Consider the following 26,490-nt stretch of genomic DNA (forward strand, 5'->3'; position numbering starts at 1 on the left):
TTAAACTGGATGCATTTTGTCTCCTTTTGTTGTCAAACTAGTACATTTGATAACATAGTAGACAAGTAGAAATCCTGGATTAATATAGTAAATCTTGCACCATTCCTTCTTTAACTAGTCTGGGATTTACTGAGCTCCCTGCACAGTCTTACCATTGTTAATTCAACAACTTAAATGCAGTTCACCAAAAATACTGGCTATGGGACATATTAAAAGCAAATTACACCAATCAGCTCATGTTTAGCAGTTTCCTCTATCTAGAAAGGGCAACTGATTTCAAAATGAAAGACAAAAACAATTAAGAACCATCTTTAAAGCTTCACTATTTCATACATGTGCAAGTATGCCAGAGTACCGAAAGACACAGACGGTGAAATGAATAAAAATCCCTGCTGAAGAATGCCTGGACAAGCAGTGGTATAGTTTTACATACTCCTTTCAATTTCAGGCTCTGAAATAGTGCTGACAATCCAAGAGCATAGCAAATACTGAAAACTGTGATGAGCCATGTAGAACTGCATTGTGACTCTTAAAGCACCTGAAATATGCTTTTGTAGCTCTCACCACTAGGACTTACCTCAATGTCATTTTTACAGATTCTGAATCAAGATCCATATCTTCATATTTTTCTTACCCAGAATCTTACATGGAGTTATGTAAGTTTTAAAAAAAAAAAAAATCACCTTAACTAAATCGAGAAGAGCAAGTGAGCAGGACTGCATGCTCTTTTATTACCTTCTGTGCAAGAAATATCCATTGTATCTTCTATTCCATAGGCTCAGTCTGTCAAGTAAATAATTAAAATGAAATCAGCTATTTTACATTAGAGAAACAAACATCATTATCAGCACCCGTCTCCACACTCAAAACCATCTAGCTGTCTAGTTACATTAATTTTATCTTTAGTATAATCCTAAAGGAGAACACCATCAATTTCAACTAACTCCAGCATCAGTTTTTATGTTTTAAGCAATGTTCTCTTACTATTTCACAGAGCTTATTTCTACTTTTTAGATTATCTTTCTTTACTTTGGATAAATCCGCTCAGAGTTTGGTAAATACTGTAATCACACCAAGCCAGCTGTATAAATCCACCTCCTGAAATTTAGCAGAGTCCCATTTTGAAATCTCCCTACCATATGGATTGAAAAAGGACATTTACTAGTAACAGTGGACCAAGTTCGTTTGACATATCACAAGATATTTGGAAAATACAAACAGCACAATTTAACTAACAGATACTGCAGGCAGATCAAGCATCATTTATTTTGCTAGCACACTTTCTACACACAGTGTGCTGTGTTTTAAAGATAGCTCATCTCCCTGCATTTTCCAGAAATCCTTATCAATATTTTATCTCCTGTTCTGACAGAGCCTATGCTTGCAGCCATGTATGCTGCAACTTCATCTGTAGGGTTGCAGATAATCTTGAAATAACCACAAAAATCGCTTTTGAAAGCATTAGAAATAATTATAGCACACCTTCTCAACACAATTTGCTGACATTAACTTTTAAGCAGCACACATTTAAATAGTTGTCTTGCCGTTAAGCTGCATAGACATTTTGGCCAGCAGTTGAGAGTGAACAACGCTGTGAGCAACAGCACATTTAGCTGCGTGGTGCCAAGTTCTTAATGGTTTTCTATTAGCTGAGCACAACTTGCAAAGCATGAGCACTAACTGTTCAAAGGGTGAGAGCAGGCAAACATCCAGTAAAAGAGCAAAGCCCACATTAGAGATCACACAAAGATTTATCAGAAAGATTTGGTGTCCACAACAAAAAGTTATATTCTGAAAACATGAAACAGACACTACAGCTATTCGACTTTACTGATCCATGTTCATTTTATCTTGCCACGAGACTTCCTTTCTACTGTCTTCTTTGGCTGGAACAAAAGAAACCAATTTTCCTTTTTAATCAATTAGTTTTCGTTTGAATGAACGGAGTAAGTCAAAATGCTTTGTTTGCATGTGGTAGATTCTCCTCTGTATTCTTCAGTCTCTACATCTTTTCCTAATACTGGGGATCCAAACTCAGAAAAGCTTGTGCTCATTATGTTGTTGGTTTTTTTTCTTTCAAAACTAATGACATTGCAAATTATTTTACTTTTTATAGGATACTTACACTCTAAATAAATTTCTGTACTGTATGTATCATTAAGGATAGGAAATCAAGTAGAAATATAAAGTAATGCAAGCAGACATACACAATTCTGGAGGCAAAGTGCCCCTAAAAATGCTTTCTCTGCCAATTCTGGAACACTATACTCCTGTACATGCAGAAGGAATTGAAAAAAAAACAACAACAACAACAACAAAAAAAAGTCCAAGTATTTCCCTACTTAGCTTTACTTGAACACACCCTGGGACAGTAACAGTGACGAGACACTTCCTGTTTTTTCTATCAAAGCACAGTGTAGAGAGCACTTTAGATGGCATTTAGACATTTACCATCAATTATACAGCCTACAAAAATTGATATTTTTTTTTTATAAGCCTAGTTGAACAGCTCTTACCCAAGAAAACAAAACCAATGGCTACATGTTCTACTTGTTTCATATAAAATATTTCATTAAAGCAATATTTCTGTTATTTCTGTGATAAAAGGTGAATTAAATTATTTTCTCCTTGTCTAGATTGTCTGCTCTCATTTTTCACAGCTAGATTAGCAGAGCTTAAATCTGCAAGGTTAAGGGAGGGAGAATTCATTTCATTACACATTGGAGAGGAAAAAAAAGTGAAAACACATTCACACAGAGAATCCCTTCAAGCTACTGAAAAGGAGCACTCCAGCAGGCAGCTCCATGGAACAAGTCCATCTCGTCTGCCCTGTTACCTTCAGGAGACACAGAAGAGCTGCCCAGTAGCAAGGGTGCCATCTTCCGAACTGAACTCCTATGTCCATAAACGGGCTAGAGGTTACAGACCCAAACCTTTCCATCACATCTGCGTGAGGAAAGGCCATGAGGTGGGTAACATGCCTCCCGCACATTCACATAGCTGGGGGGAAAGGCATCAACAAATCCTGCAGTTTAAGAGAGCTCCATGATAAGGATTTTGCTTTTTCAACCACTATTGCAAAGGTTAGGTCCCTTAGGTACCTGAGGACAATTAAGAACATTTGAAGGGTACCAGATTATGAATTCTCAGTAAAATATGAAGTTCAATAGCTCACTTGATTATTAAATCAACACATCGTCACTACCCATTGCTGAAGTGGTTTTGTTTGTCTGATACAGTAGTATTTCTTTTTCAAAATCTCTCATTACTTATCTCTGCTCTCCATACTATAGTTGCTTTAAACCTTTCCATGCAAGGCAACAAAAGATTAAGCTTCTCTACAAATAACAAACTTTGCAGTTTGGTCTACACAAAAGAGCATCAAACTCTCCTTGAGTTTCACAGCAATATTCAGTCAGCTCAGGTTTACAAGCACCATACTATTAACACTGGAGTTACACATACACTCAGAAGAGGCTTGGGAGTGCTGAATGCATGAGCACTAGAGATTACATTTCATGGATGAGATACTCTCTTATAATCTCCAGTCACCTGTTCTCTTATGATCAAACAGAAAATAAAATTTATGAAGTGTAACTTGCTGCTACAATAGCAAAAAGGAAACTAAACCAATACTGTACCTGTGGCACTTCTTTAAGAAAGTCAGGAAGCTGAAATTCACCTTTATAGACCTGGGAAAACAAAAAACAATATACTACTCAAAGCTAGCATTCACTACTGTGTGAAATGCTAAAGAGCTTGTTAAGGGGGAAAAAAAATTAAAAAGAAGAGAGATTCTTCTGGGTTACTAGCATCCAATAATGCTAAAACAGACTACTTGAACACAATCTATTTGTAAAAGCAAGTTTTATTCATGAAGCTTGGTCATCCAAAGCAGTTCTACAGCTGTATGCTCAGTCCCAGGCTTGCTCTGTACTCAACACTGACTTTGTTTGCATAAAAATGGCAAAACTATGTGATTCATATTACATTTCAAGTTTGCTCAAATTATTAAATCCTGTGTAATCCATTCACTACGCTTTCAGAAAACTATTTTTTAACAGGATGATTACACTAGGAGTTGCTACAATACTTACTTTTATAAAGTTTATATATAAAACAAATCTGTTGCTTCACATTTTAGTACCATCAACGACTTGGGTTCCCTTTGAGCTTAATTACAATTCACAACTGAAATATTCTCTGTTTGAAAGAGCTACCTGTCACAATCTCATGGACTGTGTCAGAACAGATATACAAGCCAGGCAACAAACAACATTCAGTTCTCAAACATTTATACTTCACAGTCAGGAAGCTCGACAAATGTCACGGAACACAACTTTCTCTGATGTGTCACAGCATTATGTACAAAATATATATCATTCACACAAACATAAGTATCACACTTGGACAACCAATCCCATCTTACTATGCTGCCAAAGGAAAGTTGTGTTAGTTTTGATAGAATACGTGGAGACAGTGCAAAGTCTGAAAATGCCAACAATTTAAGTTTCAATTAAGTTAAAATGGCCAACACTCAAGGAGTGTCAGCATGTCCTTCTACCCAATTTTACACATATCTGTCCCCTTATTCTACATATCTACCTGGTGTAATTTTCAGGTTTCAGAAAGTTTATACATTTACTTTAATCTTTAAAGATACACAGATACCATTATAATAGGTACGGATGTATTACCAGCAATTTTCCCCAAGTACTCTGTGTCAGACCTTAAGTCACCCAGCAAACATGCTGTGTGAGATCAGACACCAAACTCCTTCCCCCACAGGCTGTAACCACATGTCTAAAATCCCCAGTTTCTGGAGGGTGAACACAGGCTTCGATAAAGCTTAAGTTTTCCTTTATTATTTTCATAACATTTAGTCATTAATTTGCTTTTCATCTACAGAAATTAAAAAAAAAAAAATCACTGGGATAATCCTTTTCTATTCAGAGTAGATTATCATTATAGGTCCCTTCCAACTGGAAGGCTATTCTATACTAGTAGACATATAGTTTTAATAGCTTCATATACAAGTACAGAAGATCTCCACTTACTAGTAGGGCTGTCACAGTCAGTAGCTCTTATGATTATTAATTTCTACAACTGTAGCCTCATTACCAGCTTGACTTCATGAGAGTTTGTCCTTACCACAATTTCCAATCTTTTAGAGTATAATATTAATTCTGAAACAACGCTGTTTAGAAAAGAGCAAGCAATAAATATCCTCAAACATACCAACAGCCACACCAAACAAGTGTTTCCACTATCTGACCAATTAGGAAATAAATTGGCAACGTATTGTCTTCTCTCTAGAGGATACTTCTTAAAAGCTGTTTGCTTCTGAGATTAAGCTGGAATACATTCCAAAGGGGGGGAAAAAGGTATTCTGTGTTAGTTTGTTGTTTTGTTTTTTTTTTTTTTCATAAGTATACTGGGAGAGTTTTACCATCCTTTATACTGAACCAAAAAGACCAAACACTCTAATGTAATGAGTTCTTTGTAGTCTTGTGTAGCTATAATCATACAAAAATCAAAAGCCACAAACCTATTTAGAAGAATTCTATAAAGCCATAAAATGGAAATGGGGCTACTCTAAAGCCTTGCTCAGAGTTGTATTCCTTGGTTTGCAAATTGCATCAGAGGAAGAAGATTCAGGAAGTCAAGGGATGCTTATTAATAATATCCATTTTCTCTGCTTTCCTATGAAGAGATGACGAGAATTACAAAGACATACTCATTTTGTCAATGTGCTGCAGTGGCCTGGACTGCAGCTGAGTCAGCTCAGAATTTCCTGTCCGTAAGATGCCTCACCCCACAACAGGCCTGCAGCGTTACACCATATGACTCATGTGGAACGGACTCAGGAGCTGGCAGTTCTTATCACCCTTTATTGCTAGGCTAAACGTATCCAAAGAACAAGGCTTCACTAAGTCCCAACATGAGAGTAGGAATTACTATACACATACATTGTGGAACTCTCTTCCTTCCGCTATTCCATGGTTTAGATAAAATAGAAAGGCTGATTCAAAATGACAGGCACAGATCTCATTTATATTCAGCCAGGGGGTACTGTCATTCCCATGGAAACCTTAATGAAAGCCACACTGGTCAAAAATTCAGCGTGTGGCTTACTGAAGCCTAGATATACTATAAATATTTATAAATGAAGGAGAATATTTCATATTTTCAGCTTGTAACCAAGCCATTAAAATGCAGGCTGTGTTCTAGAGAGCAGGAATGGAAGTTACAAATCAACAATATTATCACATCAAAAAATGCTACAGAACAACACAGGAACAAGAAAAAATGGTGTCTTTTACTAGACTAGATATTGGAAGAAAAACTTCTTCGCTTTTTCTGGCAAACCACTACAGTCATTATCTGGGAATTCTTAAAAACAGTTTATACCATTGTCATCATCAGTATTTTGTGACTGATTCAGAACCACAGTGATCAAAGCCATGTCTGCCTCTGGAAGCCTCCTTCTTTCCTTCTCCTGCCATTATGACTTGGTCTAATTTTTATACTTTGTATCTACATATGTCTGCTCTAAAAACTTTATCATCATAATGCCCTTTGTAGGAACAGCATTTACTCCTAATAAGCATCCAACAGTGGATAGTCAAGGCTATTCATCCATCAGCAATATTAAGAAAAATAATGACACTAATGTCGTAGCCTGGAAAGATAAGCAAATGTTTCAAGGGCATTTGATGATATATTCACATGAAATATCACAATTTACACACTATAATTTACACAGGCAAATCTAACCAATGACAGGCCCAAGAAGAGTAGGTTTAAGAGATAAGCATGCCTAATTTTGGTTCAGAACTGACTATCTAGAATGCTGGTTTTGTCAAGAGTGAGACTGCACAGAAACTGGTTTAAAGTAGTTCCAAAACCAGTAAGTGGTCCCTTTTGAGTCAAAACCCAGGGATCAATGGCAATCCAGAATCCTAAAAACAATTACTCCATCTGCAGCCAAAGAAATTAAGAGGTTTCAGATTCAAAATCCATTTCTGACCAATTTCTAAGTCTAAAACACATTATTCAGAGTGGCAGCAGAGGCACAGAAGCAGGACATTGGAATGATTTCCAGTCTAAGCAAGAATTCAGTAAAACTGAGCAGAAATGGTGTTTGTAATTTCTAAGGGAATTATTTTGCAAGTCCAAATGGATTTCCAAAGGAGGGAGGAAGAGAAATCTGAGGTCTGTGTCAGTTTTCTGTTCAGTGTTGGCAGTATTCAAGCTGTTCTATTAAAAAAAACCCCAAACCAAACCACATTTTTATAGTCAGCCTAAATGCATATTATTCTCAAAAAAGAGATCAGAAAACAAGTTTCGCATCCAGTTGTCTGAGAAAACCCTTATAAATACACAAGGGAAACTTAAGAACAGAAGTGTAACCTATAATTCATCCTTATAGAAGATTAAAGTACTCCTTTTCACCCACTTTCAAGTCTGGTTTGGGAAGTCACATTATATTTGGTCAGTTCCAGTACACAGATATAATGGGTCTTTTTTTTCTAAAAGTTAGCCTGCGACTAAGTGTACTTGGGCTTGGTAGATTTTCAAAGCATCAAAGTTGCAGAGTACAAGGCTTTCAATGTTTAATTGTCATTTAAAAAAGTAACATTAGCAAAACCAGAACAGAGCCCCTTTCTAGAAACAATCCTTTAGTGCACAGTGCATGGAGGTAGTACCCTCATCTTGCTCTTTTAGACTTCTCTTAACTTTTAAAGCAGCTTACAAGGCTTACACAATTCTTCACCTCTTTGTTGGAACTGTCAAGAAAGAGGACATCTGAGATGTAAATATTTACTCATTAGGAACAACACAGAGCAAGGTTTTAGACAGGCATATGAATGTCTGCCAAAAGGCAGCTTGCAACCATATCTAATTTTGTATTTTGTTCGTTAATAGCTCTGTATGCCTTACTAATCATATATATGCATAACTGCTTTGAAAAAAAAGAAAAGAGGGTATCAGCACCTCTGGAGAAACAGATGAAGTTGGGAGTCCACATACTGAAAGAAATACCCTCTAAAGAGGGTATTAAACATTAAAAGGACACTGAGAAAGTCTGTGCTGTTGGTGATCACAAGACAGAAGAAATAAAACCTCCTATTTTTGTTTTAAATATCAGGGAAAATGCCCACAAAGCCAAATGCCTTCATGCTTAAGTTAACCAGTGTAAATAGAGATGTACAGCCTTGAGCTGCCTGTCATTCACACTATACCTCCACAATTACCCATCTTTGACAGGTCAAATAATTATTATCATGCATTAGTATATAAATAGCATATAGTCTATATAAATATACTTTGCACCCTTTATCATAGATTGTTTCTGTCTTTGTATTTGAGGTTTTAAAGTATTGAAATCATGATTGCCATGGATGTCTTGACTCTTTAACAGCAGGAGACATTTCCTCACAATTTAAAACAGGCATGGAACAGGAGTTAATAGAACTGTTTTTTCCTCTAGATGTTACTGCAGAAAATACCATCAACAGTACATAAACCAGAGACAGATAACAGCTTTCAGATGTGATTAGAAGCCGCCACACGTATTTAAACAGTCATGATGAAAACCATAGCTTTTTCTATAGAGTTCTGTACACTTCCGTGTCTCGATCTCTCCAGGGCAAGGAATATAACTTCATGAAGAAGTTAAATGACTGGAATATGTATTCCAAGCATACAAATTCATTTAGTGGGAAGTACGTGCCAAAGAAAATCTGATGTAATGTGTTACAGATGTGAGAGGAACCCACTTAGCCAATCATATCATAACAATAAGCCAGTTTCTACCGGGCATAAGTCAGAGTCCTGCACTTATGAGCTGTCCTCCACGCACGGGATATTCTGTTAAATTGCTGGCGGAGTTTTAGGCAAACCCACAGTATTGATATGTCCGTATCAGACACTCTTGTAACAAAGAGTGATTCTACTTCTGCAATTCATCATAGAGTGACTGGACTACCAGTTCAGACAGCTTAATTATTTGCATTTTCTGCATCATTTGCAGACTAAAACTTCTTTCAGTTACAGGATGTTATTTTCCTTTATGTTTAGGATCTAGAATTTGTTAAAACTCCAGGTAGGGGAAAATAGTATCTGTAAGGAAGGGACCGTTGCAATCATTATAATAAAATTAACAGATCAGCAACAGACTTACAAGAAAAACACAAGACAGCACAATTCTGCAGTCACTGAATAACTAAAGGGTTGCCTCTTGAGAAGGTCACATGCAGAGATCTGTCGAATAACACAACACTATTCAGACCTTGTTCTCTCTGCTCTGTGTTCCTTAACTGACAAGATAAAGTGTCATAAAAGATAATATTATCAGGTCTAACATAAAACAGATAAGCAAAATGTTAATGGCTTTGTTATTGAAAACATCAGAAAAATCTGTTATACTTGTGTTAGACTGGCACTCTATAGTGCAGGTGCTGCCAGAGATGTCTCTTTTTGTAACACCAATAGCACTTGAAGACCAGCATAAGAAGTGAAGTTAGCTTCACATTGCTACTCCTTAAAACAAAACCAGAACTAAGGTAACAAGCACTGGTTGTATCTTATAATTTCTGTGCTGTGCTACAGGAGCATGGAAAACCAACCCAACCATTTTGGTGTCCTAGGCAGGTAACATTAAAGTGAAAAATCCAAATTTCGCAGAGGAGCACTGTTTTCCCTGCATTACCTACAAGCACACAGAAATTCCAATTCAAGCACTGTACTTTAGCTGGTGAGAATCTTCATTTTGTTTCCAGACTGAAGAAGAAAAATATTTAACCTGTGCATATGCAAGTCACCGGCAGGGGGACAGAAAAAGAGGGGAAAAAAAAAAACCAAACAAAACAAAAAAACCCCAAGAACAGGACTTAACTACTTAAAGCTTAGGTGAAGCGAATATTTTGCACCGCATTAGTCATTCCTTTCCACTTTTCCAGTATAAGCCCTCGTTTTAAGGCACCCTTACACTGCTGGCTCTTACCTTCGGGACTAACAGCAGCAGCTCTGAAATTGCTGAACAGTATTTTCACTGTTACGTCTAATTCGTAGCCTTTCCCAAGAAGTGATAGAATTTGCTCAGTGCAGTTAGTGCAGTGTAGTATAAAAGCAGTTCTACAAGCAACATTTAAGCGTGTTTTAAAACACAGACATCGTGCAGTTTAAAGTTTGGAATCTTTTAAAATTATCTTCTAAAATGGGTAACACAGACTTTAGTCATAAAATACTGACCTGTCTGCATTCAAGAGAATGCATTCTAGCTCTGAGTATGTTTTGCATCCTGACCAATTTTTACGTTTTCACTCCACTTATCTTTATGATTTCTTATGTAGAATATAAGAATGTTTTTAATCATATAAAACAAGAACTCTCCGTAACAAGACCAGATTTGTTTGCTTCTTAACATATCTGATAGCAATGAACTAGATGACACAGTGTTGTTCCCTCTTTAGGTGGAGCCACAATCTCCCCTGACAGTGAATTCAGTGGCTTCCACCCTGTTATTGCAACTTCCACAGTCAATTCATGCCAGCATTATATAACCCCCCCCCAAAACTGAAAAACTCCCCCCCCCTTCAAAACCAACCCCCATCCCACAAAAAACAACCAAAACAAAACCGTTCTCCCCACTTACTATTGCTTTCTGTTTGCCAGACAAGGGCAACTTCCTTCATCTGAAGTGCCAGCTCACACCATTTTAAATGGACTAAGAAAGTATGACAGTATAGGAGTAGCAAGTGTCAGATAATTCAACATTATTTCAAGTTAGTCACTCTAAGGAGTTACTACACTAACACAAGACAGTTTGTCTTTAAAAGTCTAAACTTTTATCTGTTTTCAATGAATAAAATTTAAATTCTGTATTCAGTTTAAAGTTCTCAAGAGACCACAAATATAACAGAACAGTTTTCAAGCACAAAGTGACACAATAAACTGTTACATGCAAGATTTATATACTTATTATGTACTGAAGAGTCACTTTGGAAAGATTTTATTTGGACAGCTTCATCTCCAACAATATACCCAGTACAAAACTCTGTGAAAGACTATCCCAGGTGAAAAAATTTAAAAAGAGAGCAAGTAGTGCTACAATAATTTACAATTCACCAGCTAAGGGTATGCAAAAACACACTTGCCAAGTGCCAGCTCCTAAAGGCTAGAAATTTTTATTTTATTTTTTTTTTTTTCAATAAATGCCCTCTTCTCCAAGCTGCAGCAGCAAAAAAAATAGCATAGGTTTATGGAAGAGAAGGGGAAACCCACAGGACAGCATATGCTATCCCTGATGGACAAAACCAACACATCACACTTTCCCCCTCTCACCCCCTGCTGCATGTCCTCCCCTCCCTTTCCCCAAACACCTTAAAGTATTTCGATATATTTGTCTCCATCCCCAAACAAAAGCAAAATAAAGCTGTGGGGAAAACAAAACAGAGTTCTTCAGAAGTGAGTCAGCCCCCACTGATCGCCAACGAGAATATTACTTATTTCAAAACTTACTTGGTTTAAGGCCAAGCTCAGTGGCCAGCATTTTGACAATCTATATGCAGAGTGGCCAGGACGCCTGGCACTTCTAGAGAAGGTGACAAGCCTGCTATCCCGAGAATTAGGTAACTTAGCAGCAAACTGGTCTGGGAGTTGGGAAACCTTAAATGGTGAAACCCGAGGAAGTCAGGACATCAATGTTTCCATAGTCAAAGAGGACAGAGGACCCAGTGGTCTGAGCTGGGATTTGCTGGGAACCAGCTGGGAGGAAACAAAGCAAAGTGACTGGGGATGAATTCAAGCGTCCAAATGCAAACTCCAACACTGATGTGAGCCATCATTTTAAATGGCTCCTTGGGGTATGCGACATTTTGAAAGCCTCATGTTTCTCCATTTTCAAAAGGAATATTGTAAGCTTTGAAGAGCAGCCATTTTTATTTCTTCTGCTTTTTTGGCTTTTAGCTTCTCAGGACACCTCCTTCATTTTATCTATACAAACCATGTATGTAGAAGTGATTTGGTTAAAGAATAAGCAACTAGGAAAATATATACTGGGTATTACAATAAATAACAAAATTAAAATTATATCTTGGGCTGTAAGTAAAACTATTAAATTAAAAAAACAGTCAAAATATTAACAAGCATTCCATATGCTTGCAATATTTGCATTGGGTATTTTAACAGTAACCTCCAGTTTTTCAGGCTGTTTTTAGCACTGGTAAACAAACTAATTATGCTTCAAAGCAAATGGAAAAGCCTCAATACACTTAAGCCTTCTAAACTGGGCTTTAATTGTTTTAAAGGTATGCTTGTGGCTTTGCTTATTACCTGAATCTCTCTCTTGCATTTTGAATGAAATAGATTTCAAGAAGCCACACAATAGTAGCGACTGAAATCCATACAATTTTTACAACTCAGACTGATCTTGCCATGCACTGGTAGAGGCATCAGAAAAGGTCACCATACAATTTAAATAATTTTTTTTACGAGTAAGAAATAACCAACCTTAAATTATTGCACTACTACACATATTTGGATGCAAGTCACTGTTTTATAGTATATATGGGTAGGTGCATGAGGATTTTGTTTTCAAGGCTCTGTGAAGTGGCATTGAACACCTTTTTTTTTTTTTAAAGGTGTTAAACTGAGTGCAGGAAAGTTTGTTTGTGAGCCCTTTAAAACAGTAATTACCAGGAAACCTATAAAATGCTAACCACTACCCCTACCAGAAAAGGTGGGTTACCTTTTCCATGCCAAGCTAACAGCTATTAAGACAGTCAGTGTGCCATCCTTTAATGCATTGACTGTTTAATGACAGATTCCAAGAAAGGACTTCTAAAAAGAAGCAATGCAAAAATGTTTAGAGACTTCACAAAAAGATTTTTTTTAATTAGTATACCAGCCAGTTTGTTGTTTTGGTTTTGTGTTTTGTTTTTTTGGTTGGTTGGTTTTTGTTTGTTTTTTAAATATCAGGAAGGCTAGCGAAAGACGGTTCTTTTAAGTTGATTAATTCAATTCTTCCAATGATTACTGTGCTGCAGCAGCAAAAGTCACCTTCTTTTAATAAAGTATACTTCCGTTCTTTTGATAATGTAAAGAGTTTATTATTCTTATTTCAAACAATGGTAACAAGCTTTTCAATGGATACCTCCAGGAGTAAACAGCTGTATAGCTTAACTCCTCAAATTCCAATAACATTAAATTCAGATTAAAATCCTAAATTTAGGTTAATCAGCACCAGACCTTCCTCCATATCTTGTTTGTTCTACAAAAGTCAGCAATAAATTAGAAAAATCTGATATATTGATCATCTTGGGCCGCTTTCCATGGGTCACTTTTCAAATTCCACTAAGTATCTGGGGTATAATTTTGTGACAGAGCTTCTGCCAATCCTCATGTATAAAAAGCTGAGCTCATCAATCCAGTTTGATGCCCAGGGAAGAAAGCTAGCTATTTTCTACCACTAACTAGTTTCCCAACTACCTGGACAATTCTCTAGAGGTTCAGCTATACACAGTAAAGAACACAGTTCAAGTCTGGGGTTGGGATAAAGGAAGATGAACCAAATTGAAGACAAACAGCTGGAGCCAGACTTCCAGTGCTCAAGGTCCCACCGAATTCTTCCTTCTTCCCCCCACAGCAAGGAAAACTTACTGCTAAGTATCAACAGGTATTATAAACAGACTTAAACCCCAAACAAAACACAGACTTCAATAATTAAACACACAAAAATGCCTTACCCTCCTTGTGTTTTCCACAACTTTTTGATCTGGCTTTCCATAATTTGGTGGATTGGCATACGGATCATAGCCCAGTTTTGCTAGCATAGGTGCAATCACAGGCATATCCTGCAGAACATCAGCAGGTATCTTCCCAACCCACTTTGACAGTGCTTCCACATTGACTGGCTTGATTACTTGGTCAGTAGATCTTTCAACCCTGCAGAGGGATAAAGAAAGGTTTTATTTTGCATTCCAACCAACGCTTGCTGTTTCACTAGCATGAAGACCTTTAGCTCATTTGGGTTTTTTTCCCTTTCTCCTCAAAATTTCATGTTTCTACAGACCTGATGGGAAGTGAAGTTTTACTACATAAGGCTAAAATGAAAATAACTAGCAAAACATTCATGCATGCTTTCTGGTTTAGTCTTTCACACAGAATGTATTGAAGCAAGTTCTTCATGTAAAGACAGCAGTGAAAGCTAAAGAGCTGTTAAGTGAAAAGTATGCACACACCTACATATAAAGCTGTTTTCTCACAGGCATATTCCCACATTCTCTGTTTCGCTGTCTTAAATGTTCTTGAAAGTTGTATTCTAAATTAGAATTCATGTGCCATTTATTCCCCTCCCATACTGTGACTAAACTTTTTTTTAATAACAGATACCTATGAAAATGACAGAAAGCTATAGACTGCAATAATATTTTTCATAACCATTCCTTTTACTGGTTGTTTGGTCATTAAACAGTTCTTAAGGGCAAGTGCATAATCGTAGCAGCATAATAAGTACTGTGTTTACAAAATAGCTGGTTTGTTGCTCACTTACCAGTCCTAAAGTAATTCTCATTCTTGCACCCCAGCTTTGTTGTGTGTTTTTGTTGAAGTTTTTTTTTCCAGGGGAAGAAATTTGGCATCACTTTGTTTTCCCACATTCCTTGTTTCTGCACAACTTCTTTAGTGTGTTTATTTCTGAAACAAGCTAGCAGGGCTCAGATCAGGCTGAGTAATTTATAACTCAAAAGTTTTTACTCTAATTATTTTTTTTCTGAACTCAGTAAGAATGCACATGTGATTTGGATGTCAAGGTTTATCCTTCTTTTAAAACAGACTAAAATTAGGTCTGCATATACAAGTTGCCTAATGGAGTATTTGCATCTGCATTGCAATACCTTAAGGTATGCCACTATATCAGTGGTTCCTGCTGGCTGGTTATACCTGCCTCAAATCTGGTGCTAAGCACACAACTGCCACATCCACTTGCTGCTATCATCCTTCCCAGGCCTTTTTTACATCCTAAAGAATTTTGATCTCAAAAAGCTCTACCACCCTGAAAATTAAATTGTTATATTTGAAAGTAGCAGTACAAAGTATAACACCAGTACCTCATCTACACGAGGTAAAGAACGAGAACACCGAGATACAAATTAATTCTCAAGTGGCTAATTCGTCAGTAATACAGCAGGTAGAATATGAGAAAACACCTTGAGGAAAATAAATTGAAGTTTCCAGACATACTCCCTTTCTGAGTCCAGAAGCCTGAACTGAAGTCAAATCGCTCTCAAGACTGACAAGGGTCAACTTACAAGAGGAACATGTTTGATTACAGCTACCTAATTAACTTCATGAGTCCAAGAGGCTGAAGAATTGTCACACAGCAGACATACATTAAATCAACAGCAAGAGGCATCCCACTCAGATGGGATGCACTGTACTGTGCAATGAAAGCCTTAAATTACAAACTATGCATGTCTGCCAGTCATTAACTCAATTTGATCTTAACAACAGGCTTTACCTTGTTACTCTTTTTTACTCATCAGCTCAGATTCTTCCAGGACAGAGGAAGGAAGTTAGTCATACAATGCTGGAAGGCCAGTAATTTAAGTACTTTAAACACAATCAACAAAGAACAAATCAGAAAGGGAAAGAGTCACCCATAGGGAAATTGTCTTGGCAAGCAGGGCCTTCACAGATTGCTGCAAAAGGTGTTTAACGGAAGCTGATGAGCAAGCACCTAACAAAAAACTGTAAGACAATCCCCAGGTTTTTCAGTCTAACTCTCTTCAATCATCTTCAGCAGCTCAAACTGAAGGCAGGAACTCAGTGGGATTTTGAGACTAGGGAGTTGCAACCGAATTTCAGCCTTCCTGAAGGCTATTGGCCTGAGATCACAAGTCTGTACAGCAAACTAAAAAGTCTGGGCATTGCCTTTTTGATCCTTCTAATTACAAGATAAGCATCTGACTTCACATCAAATTAACAAGAAAGTAACTGTTAAAGAGTTGAGCTTCAGAAGTTCAAAGTGGCAAGGCAGAGGACAAAGCACAAGAACAGCCAGGAGGAATCCTCAGAACCATGATGCCTGGTACCCTCAAGAACAATTTATCACTAGGTGTTTGATAAGTGTAAGATTTACAGTCCTCTCCCTCTCAGAGCCAGCCAAGCCCCAAATCCCTTCACCAAAACTGCAGATTGATTTGACCATTAAAAATAAGGGTGATACTGTGAGAACTAGGTAATAGGCTTAGCTAATTACTTACTGGAACCCCCAAACAATGGGTGCTATACACCAATCAGGACCCAAATTCATACACATATGGATATCTCGTCCTGAAGTAAAAGCACATTTAAAATGTGTATGTTTTGCTCCGCTGTCATTTTAGTCTTTGGTAACAATAAGCTCAGCATGAAACATTTCCTGGTGATTAATAGCTGGCAAGAGGGAAGCAGGGAACTACATTTAGCTGCTCCTAGGCACCAGTTCAAAAATACGCTATACCACATTTGGTCTTCTGTTTAAATCTTTTTCTGTCCTTTCAGTTAGGGGAGGAAGTAAAATACAGTTCGCGGGAAAGATTCTTCAGATCAAAGAAGAACTAAGGAATATGGGGGAAGACAGACTAGGGACAGGAGGAAAGAAACACCAAAAAAACCAGAGCAAAACATGAAAATGTACCAAGTCTTGGCAAATTTGGTTATGTATGCATATGGCAGATGCTGCCTGGTCAGTGCTTCCAGGCACCGCTACAAAACCACGGGAACAGTTTCAGCTTTGAAAGCAGATGGTAACATGGAACACAGGACTAACCCCAAATACTTCTACATCTGTACTAGAATCAAATGAAATGTATGTATTAAAAATAGCATATTCTGAAGCAATTTTGCCTAGACAGCTATTTTCATAATAGGCCTAATAAAAATTGCTATAAAAGGGTTGACATTTCTTTGCATCAGTGGTCACCACAGCTGTTTTCAGTTAGGAGGCAAATGCCAGAGATATATTAACAATACTAGTTATAGCATGTAGTCCAGCCATAATACATTCCTTGAACAGCCACGCTGGCAATTACTTCCAACCACAGAAGGTTTCCCGCTACTACAAATGCTGTGGTGCACATCCTTAAAACCCTTACAGTGTTTCTACTTGCAGCTGAATAAAAACCAAAATAAGAGGCAAAAACACCAAGTAAAACAGAACAACAGTGAGGCTAGGGCTCCCTGAGCAGCAGAAAAAGCAGGGATTACTAAGCAAATGCAGAAGAGAGCAAGGCAGCCAACTGTTTCTTCAAATCAAGCAGCCAGGAGAACAGACAAAGTCAGAACCTTAAACACAGACAGTCTAGTATCTAACATTTCTATTAACAGACTATTGCATAAGAGTTTCTGACTCTGGAATAAAAAGAAAAATGGAATCAGCTCACTGCCTGAGGAATTCTGCAAGCCACTGGGTGGCCAGCTCATCTCTGGAAGAGAAATAGCTTGCACGCACAACTTATATACAACTGAAAATAAAACATCTTATACTGACCTAAAGCCTCGTTCATCTGATACAGATTTAGTTTGACAGTTAATTTTTATTTCAGATGAGTTAAAAAATATATTCTTAAACATTGGCTTTCTGTTATTCGGTAATAACATCATTATAAAGATCTTTTAGCACTACTGCTATCTCTTTCTCAAAATGTTTTTAAATATTTGAAGACAACACACACTTCTCAGATTTCTTTTCAAAAACCCTCCAACAGTTAAAACACACCCAGGCATCTTATGTTGAACCTGACCTGAGCAGACATCATGCCTCTGAAGTGGATGCTGAGGCTGTCTGAAAGATCTGAAAATCTTAACGGTGAGTGGAAGATGATTGAAACAGGTTTCTCTGCACACTTAATTAAGTCTTTACACAGTATCACAGGCTTTGCAGATTGTAACTGTAGTTCATTTTGACTTTGACTTCAGAGGTTTTCTACCCTAACTAATACCTTGCAGACAAACAGGAAAATAATTTTATCTAGATCTTCATACTCTCCATACTATGCTACAGAGGCCGATGTGTTGGTAACTTAAATGCACATCACATTTCAGTATAGATTATTTGGTACTACAATCTCCTCCTCCTGCCAGTAAAAACTGTAACACAATTTGAATGTTCTGATTTTAATATACTATTATGAAACAGCCTGAAGCACTTGGTAACAGACATGTGGTAAAGTAAAGCTCTGTGAGAAGACAGAGTTACAATAAACAGCAGCATTTTGGATTTCCTTAGATTATTTCTGAAGTGATCTTCATCACCAGCCTTTGGAAAGTCCGGTGGAAGAAAGCTACTAATCCAACTATGGAGCTCCACTGTTCAATGCAGCTGTTTCAACTGAAAGACAACAGTATTCACACTGTGAAGAGAACTCTCCAGTAAGCCCAAAGAGAAATTCTAAGCCATAAGAGAACAACATTGGTTAAACCTGACCCAGAGCATAACAGCCAAGGCCATAAAGAATTTTGCTGCAGCCGAGAACAAGCCAAATGCAACTTGACAGAAGGAAAACTAAGTCTAATGCAAGGTGTATTTTGTTCAGCTGTCAAAATTTGATGAGCTGTGGCAGATTCTCAAGTTCTCAGTAAACTACCTAGCAAGCATCTTTTCAAAGAGTAATTTTTCTGGGCAGTTACCCCCTGCTCTGGGCAAAGACCCCCTAGACAGACGTCCCCATCCACAGCACTCTTGCACACGAGAGGGCAGTGAGGAGCTGGGGATGCCAAAAGCAGGAGGTTTTAACTGGTACAAGGAAATCAAATTGCGAAATCTCAAGCTCTCCCTGCACAATTTCAATTAGTATCATATAAATACACAAAACAGACATCTAAGAGAATTTCATATTCACTGGTTTTTCTGCAGCAGTTGAAAGACTGAGTCACTGAAATCATTATAAATTTATAAAGGTCTCTTGCCACTGAAAAACAAATCTCACCACCTATTTCAAGGGCATTTGATTAGATAAAAACCACCACAGACATAACACTAATAACCCATTCTTTTTCCACTATTGCCAGAGCCTTCTGAAATAATTACTTTCACATATCATCTCATGAGAGATGATAAAAGCATAAAGAATTCTGTGAACAGATTGAAGGTCACAAGAACACTTTCATACTCATTTGTCTTAAATTTGAAAGTCTGAATCAAAAATAAACATGAAGCCACATTTTACTTTCAACCACCCATTTTCCTAATTTTTAGAAACATGAACAAGTATTCTCAACTCCTCACATCCCATGCCACCAGTTTTAGCAAGAAATATTACTTGAAACTGTATGAATTCAATAAGGCTACTGACTTTCATCATATAGGTGTCCATTAATTTTTAAAAATGCTAATCTGGAAGCTGTAAGGCAGTATTTTATTGGAAATGACATTACGCATTGTTAGTTTTACAGGACACTTAACAGAACTTGGCAACTACCTATTTAGACCAGTAAAAGTGAGTTTACTCCCCCCTCAGCTGCCACTGTGAAGCAGTAACATGATACAGGGAACTAAAGGCAAGTCCACATGCAGGTACAGCTTGCAGAGACATACAGCAGTACACTGCTTCAGGTTAATGTTATCAGAAGGCTTCAATCTGCAAATGAACAATACAAAAAAAAAAAAGGGTTGAGATGCCTTCCTGATAGCTCTGTGAACACAGTGGTGGTGGCTGTGTTTCTTCAATGGGAACGGTGATGCAAAACCTCCAGATCGTAAACATATAACCATTATCTGAGTTTTAAGTTCTCTTTGTACCCACTGACTGATGATTCTGTGATTTGCTTTAATTCATATTCCCCTTCACTACAATGGAAAATCCAGAGTCACTTCCCTAGGCATTAAATAAACAAAATCTCAAATTTTTTAAAAACTGTAGTTTTTAAAAAAATGGAATCACTCTGTATTTAACAGTTTGACACGTCTCTACCCAGCCCACATGGCTTGCTGTGAGAGGTGCCTGCGTTACTCAGAAGGCCTCGACCAGTGACAAATATTCAAAAAACAGAAGCCAAGAAATTTAACTGTGCATGCCCTGCTGCTGGAATAGGGCTTTTTAATCAATATTTTAGAAACTTAAACAAGACAATCTGCTAGATGTTATATGCCATAGCAGAAATGGGAAGAGAGGTTCAAACATTCACGCTTTTTCCCTTCAATGTAGAGACAAGCCAGCTTCTGTATTTCAGCTGCAAATAGTGGCAAAGAAACCAGAGTAGTTTAACTGGAGAATTAACTTATTCTTTTCACAATACCTATTTAGCCTTTCTAAGCAGAGCAGATTTTGGTTTCCGAAGGTAGCTAAATCAGGTGCACAGATGGTACAACAGAGTACTGAGAGATTTGCTTACAACAAGGTTAATTTTATTCGAAATGCTTGTCCTTTTAGGAGCACATGCCAACAGAAAAGCATGCCAATTCTGCTTTCTATTTTGTTGGAACTGCTTCTCAAGTTTCCTGGAAGAGGATGATCTTGGCAAATGTAACTCGAAGGCCGTTCTTGCATTGACAACAATACTTAAAGTGCCTGAATCAAACGGGTCATCTTGCTAGGATGAATAACATCAGTCTAGGTAAAACAGACCACCTTTATTTCAGGGCACAAAGAAAAGCAAAGCTATAGTGGAAGTGAGGCTGATACTAGAGAACCAAATTCAAGGTAGATTGACAATTAATTAAAAGTTCATTCATATGCTCCATACACATGTTAGAGGGACAGTTGCTTAGCGGGAGCAATCCGAGATTGAAAATCATTAGTTAATTATTATTTTTCAGATAATATGCATCATAAATCAACTTCCCGAGACATCACTAGCTACTTAGAAACTGAAACCAAGTTATGAGTAGTCTTTTATATGCAAAAATGTATCATTTTACCTCTTAGAACAATACAAGGTAAAGGAAAAAGGCTCATACTCACTTCGAAAGAGAAACACCCCCTGCTTTTCCAATCATTTCTTCATGGTGCAGCACTGCTTGGTTCCACGGGATGCGAAGAAACTTTAAGAGAGTTCTCATCCATCTTTCAGGATGCAATACAAGTTGTTCATAATGTACCAGCATACACCTTTCAAAACCAACCTCCATACACTGGTTATACATAGTTTCTATAGCACGATTCCACTTGGTCAAGCAGTCCCTGTAGCTGTTCAGGTCAAATCCAGCTATTGTGACTTTTCTAGATATCATGGAATGCACAGATGCACGACCATCCCGTACCATTAGAAGAAACCTGGCATTGGGGAAAATTCTAGCAAGATAAGTTAAGGATTTTAAAGCAAAAGGATCTTTGTTACACAAATATGGAGCAGGCTCCCCATGTTTGACAATGATTTCCAATAAAAATGCTTGCATGGCTGAGTCCAGAACCTCATCTGTGACTCCAGCTTCATCCAGTCGGATCTTCTCTTTGCTTGATCTAGCCCACATCTGCTTAACTGCCAGAATTCGTGGGATTACCCTTGTCTCTTCTCCACATCGAATATCCGGATGGGCATCAAGCATGGCACGCATTAAGGTAGTGCCACTTCGAGGAACTCCTCCAATAAATATTAAAGGCATGTCTTTGTTGTAAGCAAAGGTTTTGCTTGCATTTACATTGGAAGCAGTTCTTACTGTGCTTCTCACACTTTCCATCCTCACAGGCTGGCTGCGTTCTTCTATTCGATGGTGACACTCCATAGCGTGTTGGCCCAAATAAAACACTGTCACTGAACTGATCACCAGACATGCTAATAGCAAGTTCTGTTTGAGTTTTCCAACCATTTTGATAAAGACTGTCACTTCAAAATAAAGGTCTTCTATTTCAAATTATCTTCTAGTTCACATGCCATGGGAAGCCTAATCCAAAATAAATTAAGGTCTGGCAAAGGGGGGGGAAAAAAAAATAATTTAGAACTTTGTTAAGAAATAAATTAACAGAAATACCTGACAGCATTCAGTAGAACAATCATCTCCTGGTGTTGCATTAAGACCAGTAAATGCAAAGTCTAAACATGATCACCCCGTAATAAAAAGCCTCTTTGTTTACCCATAGAAGCAACACTAAACAAGATTCATAACTACAATTACTATTTACATAGAAGTTTGCTGGTACATTTTAACAACATATTTGAAAAATTCAATTTGAACAACTCAAAGAATTCTGGATAGCTACTGCTAAACTTTATGGTCAAGAAAAGACATAATTTATATGGGGTACTACACATTAAAAAAGTAATTACAAAACCACTCTTCTTTACTTGAGGTTTTACAGAGAAAAAAAATTAAAAGACCAAAAATATGACCTCTCTGAGGTAGTCACCCAGATAAAACAAATGAACAAGACACCCCACACAAACCATGTTAAAAATCACGGAATACTTTAAGTATTAGAATGACTTTGGCTTGCTGAATAGATGGTAGCAGTACCCTGCTCATTGTCACATTTTCACATAACTACATTATTTCCCACTTGGCTTGAAATGCTTTCTTTGCCTCACAGGATACAAGATGATAGTAAAAGATGTTTCATAGTTACATATCAACACTGACAGGATCCAATTTAATCAAGGCCTTTAAGCAATGAAGAAAAACAGTTTGCAAGTAAGGGAAACTTCAATTTTTACTTCAAGAGAAGCTTTGATTAAAGAAGTATATAGTCATTAAAAAGTACAAACACAATCCAGGATTAAAGTTGACTAAGATGAAAGCTAAGATCAGTCTTGATTTAAATAAGAACAACAAAGGAATCAAGCCATGCTGACTTTAAAATTGTCATCTATCCCATTATCCAGATAATACAAAGCACAATATACAAAAGAAAATTATTTTATCCTAACTTTTCTTTATTTCTTTACCTAAAATTTGGCCCTTAGAGATATTTCTCTCTAAAAAAACCCAAACCCACCCAAATCCCAGACCCAACATAACCATAATAATTAATTATTTCATTGATAGAAAAAAACCAACATAAAACACCACTAACCTTCCCCCTTACATTTTATGCAGTGTTTTGAACTCCACAGAAATGTTAGCTGAAATACTGACTGAATAAATTAGGAAGAAACAAAAATAGACCCTCTTCTCAATCAGCACCCCAAGGAAAAAAAACGAAGAGTTAAAGAATTGCATAATTTTAAATCATGTATAAAGCACTGCCAGAATAAAGTATATACTGCATTCTACCTTCAAATAAGGTTTGGATTCCTTTTAAGTAGTGCTAGCAAGCTTGCTCTTTCTTATAGTCTCTTCTACTTCATCTAGATAACTATTTGTGCTTGTAAGACAGCAAGAGTCTTCTCCTTCCAAGACAAAATGTAACACTTTATAGTTAAGGAATTGAAAATATGGTTACTACATTGAAAGGTTTATGGCAAGAACCCATGTAGAAGTCTAAAGTAACAATAACAGTAAGGCAACTATGCTTTGTAAAGCATTATGGCAGCCCATATTAATGAAGTTTATGGTTATACAAATTTCATAGTTACAGCACAGAATAGAAAAATATACTATAAAAAAAATTAACTTATGTCATAGTATAATCTTCTTCCCGGTTGTACAATATCACATTTAAATTAATCAGTCCATTTTAAACCCTCACAACTATTACAAAAAAAGAAAAGGCAAATCAAGTATGACCACTGGTCGACTTTGTGAGGTATCAATAACATGGCTTTCATTCTGCTTTCTAATCTACAATTTAAGCAGTAATGATTATTATGCGACCAAACAATTTTTTAATAAAGTGAATTTTATGACATCAAAAGCCAACGCTTTTCTCCTGTAAGTTTTTTTTTTTCAAATAAATATGGTACTACTTTCTACAATAACTCAGTATTTAAAAACAAATTAGAAATATATTACAATTAAGGGTTTGCACAGCTAACGTGCCTATTACTAAATATTTTATATAACCCCTTTTTTTAAATTCTAAAAAGTTATTTCTCCAAGCTGTAATGAAAGGAGATTAAATCTGAAACCAAGATACACTTTTTAAATTTTTTTTTTTCATTTCGTATTCTGTAAATTGCATTATTTTCATTTTTACAGATAAGAAGAAAAACAAAGACTCTATTAGATGATTTCTGGACATGTATATGAATCGGAACAAAACCTTCAGATAGAAACAAAAGATTTAAAAATCTGTCTGTTGAATTTCAGTGTAGACATTTACAAGGGGGACTAATAATATGCCATGTCTTACAGTGAATAGCGGTGGGTTGTATCCAACACTGGCTTAGATAAATCTTCTGCTCTGCTGCCTGGATGACTTGATCTGTTCACACCAACCTGCACACTGTATCTTTACTTTTACATTAACTGTTGCAAATGGAATAGACAGTTGTTCTACATGTATTCTGTAGTTAGTTCAACAGCTTTGGATTTTCAGATGAGGTAGGCTAAAAACTGACTCAAAATTCAAATGAAATTAGTGCTCTAACCAAAATTTTAAATAAGAGCTTGCTTTTCAGGGCTGAAATAACTCACTGAACAGTATGAATCACAGATGCTTCTAATTGTGAGGAACTCAAAGTACTGAGGTACCACCAACATTTTAAATGACTGGCTTCTTCAAAGCTGTTCCGTCTTTGCCAGCGAAGCACAGCACCTCCCCGAATGAAGAACATGCTTATGCCTACTCTCTACCCTCTCTCCAAAACATTATCCACTTAACCTTTTCCTTCACATAAATGCAGTCATTGACTCAGAAGTTTTCAAGTCACCATCAGAGCGAGACTCTCCGGATCCTGTCCCTCACCAGACACTGGCCTTCACAAACTGGTTGGCCGCAGGAGTCAGGTTGCCCTGCTGGTTATGCTGCAACTCTCAGCAGCCAAGTTCCTACGCTTTGCAGGCCCTGTTTTATGAAGCTGTGCAGACAGAGGACAGAATTCCCACTTAGGTCCATGGCACTGCAGGGGCAGAAGAGGGAGGAAGGGAATTCCTCATGCAGGCATCTGTCACGGCAATATTTTTCTCTTGCTATGCATCCAAGAGAGCCCGTTGCTGAGCTGTGAGCAGGTCTTGCCCCTTCACACTAACAAAGCTTATTCCAATCAACAGTTGTCACAATACTACACTCAAAGTTCAGGTTTTAGTCTTTGTTACCAAAATTAAACTGGAATCATAATTTAAGGATTAATTCACTTTTTATATAAAATGGCCAAAGAACTCTCCCACACTCTCTTGACAGATCACCACTAATCAATTCATCCTCCATAACAAGTTTCATTCTACTTACATATGTCCCTCTTTGCTGAAGAGCTGGCTTTAGCTGCACTTGAAATAACTGGCCATTAAAAGAAACAAAGTCCCAGAAATTTAAGTGGAGGTCATCTGAACAGTGCTCAAAAAGGAAGAAAAAAAAAAAATAAAAATCACATAGTCTATCCTTCCATAGCACCAAAAAATCAGAAAGTCTCTCTCCCGAACAGATTCAGCATGCAGATCAAACTTTTAATTAGGGAAGAGGAAACTGTTCTTCTTAAAACTAGCAAGTAGTACATAGAATCTCTTTAAATGCTTTAGATACAGTAAAGATTTAGTTAAAAATCAGCACTCTTTCAAGAGAAGAGTTAACACGACAGAAACAGTATTTTGTCACAGAGTACATAAGACCTGCAAATATTTACACTTCATACAATCCCTAACATTATTCAGTTTGAGTAAATTCCACAAAACCCATTTCCAAAAAAAAAAAAAAAGCCCTCCACAAAAATCTCAATCTTCCAAACTAAAAACTACTCTTTGAAGACACTAACAAAAGTTAGGTGGCTGATCACTAGAGAAGAACATCTCAAGACCGAGTGCATTAACTGTTTTGCACTGACCATTTATATTAGAATATAATTAAAATAGAACATAATTTTTTAAATCAAACGAAAACAAACGCAGATACCAGCAGTATGGGAGGAAAGCCCGTTGACTGAAGGCTGAAATCCTCAATTCACAGGTTGGGTAAAGCAGAATGACGACTCACTCCCAGTGCAGTTTCAGCTGTGAATGCAAATAAGGGTTGCAGTCTGTGAGTAGGTTTCCTAAACTGCTGCAAGTATTGACCACTCACCTACAAAACCAAAAACTCATCCATGTGACTAAAAATCCCACACCAAGGAATGACAGATGCTTTTATCTGATACAGTAATTTGGCTAATTGAAAGATGCCAAAGACTGCAAGACCATAAAGAGCTAGTATTAAGCTCTCCTACGACCTTCTGTACTACCGTTTTGGGGTTTTTTTTTGCCTGGAAGCAATACCTGAAGCATGCAACTGCCATGAACTGTGGCAAGACCTGGACTTTGTACATCAGGAAAACAGCCAAGGAGCAGTTAGAAACAGCACTTCTCAGCAAAGTAATCTATTCTACAAGCCAGCAAATCCCCTTCTGTGCCTGAAGTTACGTATAAAGCTCTCTAGGACAAGTATGACATATGTAAGTTACTGCCCTTCTAGTAGCTTGCAAATAAACCCCACCTCTCCC

At 37.2% G+C, this 26,490-nt stretch overlaps 1 protein-coding gene across 12 annotated transcripts in view; it reads right to left on the minus strand.

The window, feature by feature from the left end:
- The window catches only part of TPST1 (tyrosylprotein sulfotransferase 1), a 43,128-nt gene that overhangs the window by 1,221 nt on the left and 15,417 nt on the right, over positions 1-26,490 (minus strand). For 3 of the 12 annotated variants that reach the window (XM_074922875.1, XM_074922877.1, XM_074922880.1), the window contains exons 2-9: positions 25,908-26,005; positions 25,251-25,355; positions 23,195-23,310; positions 20,949-21,890; positions 13,752-13,950; positions 3,642-3,692; positions 1,811-1,886; positions 736-783 (exon numbers count right to left, since the gene is read on the minus strand). In XM_074922875.1, the coding sequence (XP_074778976.1) occupies positions 1,842-1,886; positions 3,642-3,692; positions 13,752-13,950; positions 20,949-21,793 (1,140 nt within the window). In that variant the 5' untranslated portion in view covers positions 21,794-21,890; positions 23,195-23,310; positions 25,251-25,355; positions 25,908-26,005 and the 3' untranslated portion in view covers positions 736-783; positions 1,811-1,841. The remainder of the gene's footprint in view (positions 1-735; positions 784-1,810; positions 1,887-3,641; positions 3,693-13,751; positions 13,951-20,948; positions 21,891-23,194; positions 23,311-25,250; positions 25,356-25,907; positions 26,006-26,490) is intronic. The other 9 variants (XM_074922885.1, XM_074922882.1, XM_074922884.1 and 6 more) reach the window with 7 other exon arrangements.

This window comes from Athene noctua, chromosome 19, assembly GCF_965140245.1.
Source record: "Athene noctua chromosome 19, bAthNoc1.hap1.1, whole genome shotgun sequence".
NCBI classification, from domain to species: domain Eukaryota; kingdom Metazoa; phylum Chordata; class Aves; order Strigiformes; family Strigidae; genus Athene; species Athene noctua.